Raw genomic sequence first — 8,464 nt, 5'->3', positions numbered from 1 at the left:
GGGGAAATTTTGGAGTACGGGGAGGGCCTGGGGGATTTTGGGGATCCCAGAAGGACCTTGGGATGCTGGAAATGGGGATCCAGGGGAGTCCCTGAGCTCTGTAACGGGGTGGGGGCGCAGAAGGTGTCGAAGAAACCTCAGGAATGAGAATTCCCTTGGAAAGGCAGCAAGGAAAGGGATTCCTGGGACGAAACGTGGAGCCCGAGCTCTGGGAACGCGGTTCCCAAGGGGGCTGCGGGGGGAGGAACTGGGGGCTTCAGGAGGCAAACCAAGGATTGGCGGGAGATCCCTGAGGTGGCGGGAGATCCCTGAGGTGGCAGGAGATCCCTGAGGTGGCAGGAGATCCCTGAGGTGGCAGGAGATCCCTGAGGTGGCAGGAGATCCCTGAGGCCTTCCCGCTTTTCCCAGGCCACTTCACCTCCTCCGAGGACCTGAACCTGCTGATCGCCAAGAACACGCGGCTGGAGATCTACGTGGTCACGGCCGAGGGGCTGCGGCCCGTCAAGGAGGTGGGGATGTACGGCAAGACCGCCGTCATGGAGCTCTTCCGCCCCAAGGTGCGTCCCGGGACAGTGCCCCAAGGCCGGGGGGGGTGCTGGGGGGGGGTTCCCGGCGCGGAAGGGCCTCTGGAACGTGTTTCCTGCGCAGGGGGAGAGCAAGGACCTGCTGTTCATCCTGACGGCCAAGTACAACGCCTGCATCCTGGAGTACAAGCAGAGCGGCGACAGCATCGACATCATCACCCGCGCCCACGGCAACGTGCAGGTGAGGGCGGCCGGAGCGCCGGGAACGGGAATTCCAGTTTCCGGCCGCGGCCGGATTCATGCCGGTTATTTGGATTGGAGGTGCTGTGGGTGCCGCTGGATTTGGGATGAGTCGCCTGGTGCCTCGGGTGCTTCCAGAGTTATTTTTGGTCTGGGAATCTGGGACGGTTTGGGTTGGAAGAAGGAGCTTAAAGCTCATCCAGTGAAAGCTTGTTCCTTCCCACGGGCAGGGAATGTTGCTCCCGTCCAAGCTGGCCTTGGACACTTCCAGGGATGGAGCAGCCAGAGCTTCCCTGGGAATCCATTCCAAGGCCTCACAACCCTGCATAGGGAAGGATTTATTCCCAATATTCCATCTAAATAGGACATGGAATCATGGAATGGTTTGGGATGGAAGGGACTTAAATCCCATCCAGTCCCACCCCACTGCCATGGGCAGGGACACCTCCCGCTATCCCAGGCTGCTCCAAGCCCTGTCCAACCTGACCTTGGACATTTCCCGGGATGGGGCAGCCACAACTTCTCTGGGAATCCGTTCTAGGGCCTCGCCACCCTCACAGGGAAGGATTTATTCCCAATATCCCAACCAGGCAGCACATGGAATTCTGGAATGGTTCGGGTGGGCCTTTCAAGCTCATCCAATTCCACCCTCTACCATGGGAAGGGGCACTTTCCCTAGATCAGGATGCTCTGACCTGGACACATCTGTGTTCTTGGGAATAATAAATATGGGATAATAAATGGAATTTAAGGAAAATTAGTAAGGTCCGAATTGTCCCTGGGAAATGAGTTCTTTGGGAACTTGTGGCTGTTGTTTGCTGGGGTGGTGTTGGGAATGATGGGCAGGAGGTGGAGGGGGGAATCTCCTGTCAAGAATGTTTGGGAAAAGTCCTTGGCACATGGAGGTGCCAAAGTCATTCCCAGCCAAGGAACTCCAAGGGGTCTGTGAGAGTGGATAACAGTGCTGGATTTTGGGAGGGGGATGTTTGGTCATGGATATCAAAGCAGAGACCAGGAAAGGGATGTGGCTCCTCTGGATCATCCAGTGCAGAGTTGGGGCTGGAAAACCAGGTTTAGTGGCTGATCCCACAGTGCCAGATTCCCAGGAGAGAAGAAGCAGTGCGGGAGCAATTCCAGGTGGAAAGACACCTCCTCCTTAGGCTTGGTGGTTTCCCAGCTGGAATTCTGAGGGCTGGTTTTTCTGGAGCCCCTCAGCGATCTTTTCCCAGCACTAATCCCCTTTTCCCTTCCCTCCTCCGTGGATTTGTCCCCCAGGATCGCATTGGCCGCCCCTCCGAGACCGGGATCATCGGGATCATCGATCCCGAGTGCCGGATGATCGGGCTCCGGCTCTACGACGGCCTCTTCAAGGTCATTCCCTTGGACAGGGAGAACAAGGAATTGAAAGCCTTCAACATCCGCCTGGAAGAGCTCCAGGTCATCGACGTCAAATTCCTCTACGGATGCCAAGCTCCCACCATCTGCTTCGTCTACCAGGTACCGCTTTTCCATGGAAAATCCATGTGGAGGGTGGAGCCGAGGGCTCAGAAGGTTTTCCAGAGGCTGGTTTGGGTGATTCTGGCCCTTTCAGGCTCGTTAGGAACCTCCATGTGTTGCTTTTTCCCAGCTCTGGGAGAGAGGAAGTGACGCTTTCCCACAGAATTCCCGGGCAGCTTTGCCTTGAGTGGGAATGTTTTCCTTGTTAAACCCTCCAGAGGAGCTCATGGATCACTCCAGCAATTGGATTAGTTCCAGGATCAGTTGTTTCCCAGAGTGACACTTGAGCCTTTCCATAAAAAACAAGGCAATTGGGATTTTTGGGAGGCAGCTCCAAGTGTAAAGACAATCCATGATCCATAACCTCTCCTATCACTTGGCTCTTCAAGGAAGGAGCATTCCAGGCCTTCTCCAAACCCTTGTTTTAATCCCAACAGCCATTGCTGTGCCGATTGAGCGAGGGATTAGCTTTCCTTTGCCAAATTCCAGGTTATCCCATGGCAGCAGTGATTCCATTATTCCCTGTTTGGGCACTGCTGGATCCTCCCAAATTGTTCCTGAGTCAAGGAATGGGGGAGAAACCACTTTGTCACCACGTACCTGGGATTGCAGGGAACAATTGGATGATTAGAGGGCTTTCCAACCTTAATGATTCCAAGATTCCATGTCTAACACTCAAAAATATTTGGAGCACGAACAGGATCTTGTAAAGCTCTGGATTATTTTTATCCCTGCCTGTGGAAAGGGGGATTTTTCCAAGCAGCTGCTTTCATTCCTTCTCTATTTATTAACCATTATCCTGGGATTTGGACCAAATAGAGCAGCAGGGACTGGGATAATTTTTGGGAAGTTCTAAAGCCATGGGAAGAGAATGGCAAAAGGGAGAATACAATAAGAAAAAATGGGATTCCTAAAGGTTTGCTGGAGCTGGAGGTGATATTTCATAGTGATATTCTTGCTCCAGCATTGTCAGGTGAACACAAATCCCAGAAAATCCCTTGGATAACACTGGAAAAATGCTTCCCAGCCTCTCTTGGCACAGAGGTTTATCCAGAGATCGGTTTATATGCGGAAAATGCTGGGAGAACCAGCAGCCTGGTTTGAGAAGGGAGAGGAGGAGCTGGGAAGGTTCCCCAGCTGCCTGGAATGCTGTTTTTGCAGGAGATGAGGTGGAATTTCCTGATTTCTGGGATCTTGTGTCTCCTCCTGCAGGACCCCCAGGGCCGGCACGTGAAGACGTACGAGGTGTCCCTGCGGGAGAAGGAATTCAACAAAGGCCCTTGGAAGCAGGAAAACGTGGAGGCCGAAGCCTCCATGGTCATTGCAGGTTGGGAAAGATCTTCCTTCCCAGTTTTTTTTTTTTTTCGCCAGCCTGGATGCCTCAGTTTTTCCACACAGGGAAAGACTCGTGGGGTATTTGTCGTTGTTCCCGCAGTTCCGGAACCCTTCGGAGGCGCAATCATCATCGGCCAGGAATCCATCACCTACCACAACGGGGACAAATACCTGGCTATTGCTCCTCCCATCATCAAGGTGACTGGATGTGGAAATCCAGGACTGAATCCCATGGAATTCCTCCTTGCCCAATCCTGAGCCCTGCAGAATTCCTCCTTTCCTAGTCCTTTCAGGCAGGAATTCCAACCGCTGCCATCCCAAGCGTGGCCTAACAGTGCTTGGGCTTCCAGGGGTTTGCCTTCCCAAACAGTCACCTTTGTATCCATGGTCTGTGGGACTCTTGGAAAAGGGGCAAAGCCTGGAATATTTGGGCCCCATGGAATGGGATTAATTAGGATTTAAGGCGTAGTTTGGGCAGAATTCCAAGTGGGAGCCTGGTTGTGTTTCAGGCAGAAGATATGGATGAGCCCCTTGGAGACTTGGGAGATAAAGACAGATTTAGGGATTTTGGGATGGAGGTTGGATTTGTGGATTTTGTGGGAATAATAGCCCACTTCCCACATTTAGTGGGAGCAATGGCACGGCTGAGATGCTGCTCCAGGCTGGAATTACCATGCAAAGGTCCTTTTAAGCTGGAAATAAGGAAAGAACCCTAAATCTTGGATGGAGAAATGGGAACCTGGAGCTCTGGGATAGTGAGTCTGGGATGCTGAAGCAGGGAATGAGTCACCTGAGCTCCAGCTTTGGGGCTGTTCCAGTGGATTCCAAGAATTCCCTCCTTTCCCTGCAGCAAAGTACCATCGTGTGCCACAACCGTGTGGATCCCAACGGCTCCCGGTATTTGCTGGGAGACATGGAAGGAAGGCTCTTCATGCTGCTCCTGGAAAAAGAAGAGCAGATGGATGGCACCGTCACCTTGAAGGATCTGCGTGTGGAGCTGCTGGGAGAGGTAGGACTTGCCTTTCCTGGGATTTTCCCTAGCCTGGAAAGGCTCGGTGTAGGAATTGTGTCCCTTTTGGATCCCGGGATGGTGATTCTTCCCATTTTTCACAGCTTTAACGTTTTGGTTGCTGGAAAATTCCTTCTTAAATTCACACCTTCTTCCCAGTTTTTTACACCTTCATCCCAGTTTTTTTTCCCCTGTTGCTTCCACGCTGTTTCTGAGGGAGAAGCTCAGACTCTGTGGGATTTATGAAGGGCTTAAATCCCTTTCCCGAGCCCAGGGATTTCCTGTTGGATAAACAGCTCGGTAGTGGCGCTCTCGAGGTGTTCCAGAGACTTTTCCCTGCCTTTTCCCAATTCCTAGACATCCATAGCGGAGTGCCTGACCTACCTGGATAACGGAGTGGTGTTTGTTGGATCCAGGCTTGGAGATTCCCAGCTGGTGAAGGTACGTGGCTGCTCCCTCCTGGCCTTGGTTCCCACCAAAACCTTGGGATGTGGATAAATTTTCCCGCTCTTCTCCTCGACTGCCCTTTTTATCCCACTCCCTGGAAGCCAAAGATTGATCCCAGTGTTTATTCCCAGCTCAACGTGGACAGCAACGAGCAGGGATCCTACGTGGTGGCCATGGAGACCTTCACCAACCTCGGGCCCATCGTGGACATGTGTGTGGTGGACCTGGAGAGACAAGGGCAGGGACAGGTATCCCTGATCCTGCTTTTCTGACCTCGCTCCTGGGAATTTCTGGGCCGGCCAGGTGTATCCATGAGCTGTCTGTAGAATCCCAGAGCAATTTGGATTGGAAGGATCATCTGGTTCCAACCCAATGTTCCACTATCCCAGGTTACTCCAAGCCCTGTCCAACCTGGTCTTGGGCAATTCCAGGGGTGGGGCAACCACAGCTTCCCTGGAAAAGGAAAGGAAAAGGCTCCAAACTGTTTATCAAAGGATCTCGGAGTCATATCTGGGTACTGGGATTGGGATAAGTGTTTTCCTGGAGCAGTAGGAGGTTAATTCCAGGATATCCATGAGGAAGGGTCTGCCTTTGTGCCATGGGGGAAGGATCAGCTGCCAAAAAAATTCCTTGGAGGAGGTGCCCACAGAGATTGTGGATGTCCCATCCCTGGAAGTGTCCAAGGCCAGGCTGGACAAGACTTGGAGCAACCTGATCTAAAAGGAATGTGGAAATCTCATGGAAAGGGATGAAATATTTGAGTTCCCTTCCAAGCCAAACCATTCCAGGATTCCATGATCCTCAGATGGGTTTCCCATCTTCCCGTGAACCCAGAGAGGGGTGGGAAAGCTTCCCAGCCACGGCTGGTAAATCCCACCTGCTTCTCCTGCAGCTGGTCACCTGCTCCGGCGCCTTCAAAGAGGGGTCCCTGCGGATCATCCGGAATGGCATCGGGATCCACGAGCACGCCAGCATCGACCTGCCGGGAATTAAAGGTGAGGGGGCTGATCCGTGGTGTCCCACAGCCTGGGAGGGGACATCATGGGCACAGATGACGTTGGGATGTGGAATTAAGAGGAATTATGTGAGGAACTGTGGCCTCTTTTCCCAGGCTTGTGGCCGCTGCGGTCAGATCCGCACCGGGAGACGGACAACACCTTGGTGCTCTCCTTTGTTGGCCAGACCAGGTAAAGGGGGATCCTCGCTCCAGAGCTCTCACCACGTGCCAGAGCAGGAATTAATGGGAATTCCCTTCCCTTTCCAGAGTTCTGATGTTAAACGGGGAGGAGGTGGAAGAGACGGAGCTCACGGGATTTGTGGATGACCAGCAGACGTTTTTCTGCGGGAATGTGGCGCATCAGCAGCTGATCCAGGTAATTCCAGCTCGGGGGAAACACGGATATGGCTCTCCTGGTGATCCCTGTGGATCATGGGGCTAATCTGGGGTGTTGTCAGGGATCAGCAAATGGGATCCTGGGTTCCTGTTTCTAAGGGATATGGAGCAGAGGGAGCTTCTCGCTCGCATTTTCCATGATTTTTCCATGCTCTCTTCCCAGATCACCTCCGCCTCCGTGCGCCTGGTGAGCCAGGAGCCCAAATGCCTGGTGAGCGAGTGGAAGGAGCCCAACGGGAAGAACATCAGCGTCGCCTCCTGCAACACCAACCAGGTGGTGGTGGCCGTGGGAAGAGCCCTGTTCTACCTGGAAATCCGTCCCCAGGAGCTCCGGCAGATCAGGTGTGGGTCAGGCACAGCCCACCCTGGGCGCTCTGGGAGCGCTGGGATTCGGGATCGTGACGGACGCCTGTGCTCCTTCCTCCCTCCCAGCTGCACGGAGATGGAGCACGAGGTGGCCTGCCTGGACATCACTCCCCTGGGAGACTCCAGCGGGATGTCCCCGCTCTGCGCCATCGGGCTCTGGACCGACATTTCCGCCCGCATCCTGAAGCTCCCGTCCTTCGAGCTGCTGCACAAGGAGATGCTGGGAGGAGGTGGGAGCTTCCCGAGGGGAATGGCAGCAGCCGCTGGCCGAGCCCCGGGTGGCCTCATCCGTCCTTTTTCCCGCTTCCCACAGAGATTATCCCACGCTCCATCCTCATGACGACGTTCGAGAGCAGCCACTACCTCCTGTGCGCTCTGGGGGACGGAGCCCTCTTCTACTTCGGGCTCAGCCTGGAGACAGGTGACTTTTGCTCTTCCTTTTCCATGTTTCTCCATCCCTCTGGAACGCTTTCATGCTTTCCCCAGTCCCGGGCGGTGAGAATTGGGGCGGATTCCTCCAGAGAAAGGAGCCAGCCGGATCTTTACATCTGGGGCGCCTTTTCTGCGCTCCTTCCATCCCGAGGTGTCCCGGGAGATCCCAATGGTTGTTTTCCCTGGCTCCAGGCTCGCTGAGCGACCGGAAGAAGGTGACCCTGGGCACGCAGCCCACAGTCCTGAGGACGTTCCGCTCCTTGTCCACCACGAACGTCTTCGCTTGCTCCGACCGCCCCACCGTCATCTACAGCAGCAACCACAAGCTGGTCTTCTCCAACGTCAACCTCAAGGAGGTCAACTACATGTGCCCCCTCAATTCCGACGGGTATCCCGACAGGTGAGCCCTGGGATCCACCAGGATGTGGAGCGCAGAGAGGTTCTTGCTGTTCTCTAAGATTTCCTTGATTTTTTTTTCCTCCCCCCCTCTCCCCCTGGGGCAGTTTGGCATTGGCCAACAACAGCACCCTGACCATCGGGACCATCGACGAGATCCAGAAGCTCCACATCCGCACCGTTCCTCTCTACGAGTCGCCCAGGTGAACTGGGAAGGATTCCTGGGATGGGGACGGGTGGGTGGTGTCGCTATCCCGGGGTGGGCTCAGGCAGGGATCGAACGGCTTGTGTTGCCTCCAGGGTTTCCCTGGAATGGCCTAGCCCAGCTCTCCTGTTTATCCTGCAGGAAAATCTGCTACCAAGAGGTATCCCAGTGTTTTGGGGTCCTTTCCAGTCGGATCGAGGTGCAGGATGCCAGTGGAGGCACCACGGCCCTCAGGCCCAGTGCCAGCACCCAGGTGAGATCCCAGCCGGGATCATCCCTACTCCGTGGGGATCTGAGAGACCAGGCTGGATCATCCCTGCTCCATAGGGATCTGAGATCCCAGCCCGGATCATCCCTGTATCAGGGATCTGAGATCCCAGGCTGGATCATCCCTGCTCCATGGGGATCTGAGATCCTAGGCTGGATCATCCCTGCTCCGTGGGGATCTGAGATTCCAGGCTGGATCATCCCTGCTCTGTGGGGATCTGAGATCTCAGGCTGGATCATCCCCGCTCCATGGGGATCTGAGATCTCAGGCTGGATCATCCCCGCTCCATGGGGATCTGAGAGACCAGGCTGGATCATCCCCGCTCCATGGGGATCTGAGATCTCAGGCTGGA

General features: G+C 54.7%; 1 protein-coding gene across 1 annotated transcript in view; it reads left to right on the top strand.

The window, feature by feature from the left end:
* The first annotated feature begins 143 nt into the window (after window positions 1-143).
* The window catches only part of DDB1 (damage specific DNA binding protein 1), a 14,359-nt gene continuing 6,038 nt past the window's right edge, over window positions 144-8,464 (top strand). The window contains exons 1-18 of the mRNA XM_029965952.1: window positions 144-163; window positions 359-557; window positions 649-765; window positions 2,040-2,261; window positions 3,474-3,588; window positions 3,697-3,794; window positions 4,447-4,605; window positions 4,963-5,046; window positions 5,184-5,300; window positions 5,945-6,047; window positions 6,164-6,239; window positions 6,317-6,425; window positions 6,609-6,787; window positions 6,878-7,041; window positions 7,125-7,232; window positions 7,436-7,643; window positions 7,747-7,842; window positions 7,986-8,097. Coding sequence (XP_029821812.1) covers window positions 144-163; window positions 359-557; window positions 649-765; window positions 2,040-2,261; window positions 3,474-3,588; window positions 3,697-3,794; window positions 4,447-4,605; window positions 4,963-5,046; window positions 5,184-5,300; window positions 5,945-6,047; window positions 6,164-6,239; window positions 6,317-6,425; window positions 6,609-6,787; window positions 6,878-7,041; window positions 7,125-7,232; window positions 7,436-7,643; window positions 7,747-7,842; window positions 7,986-8,097 — 2,286 coding nt within the window. The remainder of the gene's footprint in view (window positions 164-358; window positions 558-648; window positions 766-2,039; window positions 2,262-3,473; window positions 3,589-3,696; window positions 3,795-4,446; window positions 4,606-4,962; window positions 5,047-5,183; window positions 5,301-5,944; window positions 6,048-6,163; window positions 6,240-6,316; window positions 6,426-6,608; window positions 6,788-6,877; window positions 7,042-7,124; window positions 7,233-7,435; window positions 7,644-7,746; window positions 7,843-7,985; window positions 8,098-8,464) is intronic.

This window comes from Manacus vitellinus, unplaced genomic scaffold (assembly GCF_001715985.3).
Source record: "Manacus vitellinus isolate BGI_N305 unplaced genomic scaffold, ASM171598v3 scaffold_127_pilon, whole genome shotgun sequence".
NCBI classification, from domain to species: Eukaryota; Metazoa; Chordata; class Aves; order Passeriformes; family Pipridae; genus Manacus; species Manacus vitellinus.
Note: the sequence above shows the minus strand (reverse complement) of the source record. Positions and strands in the feature narration are given on the sequence as shown.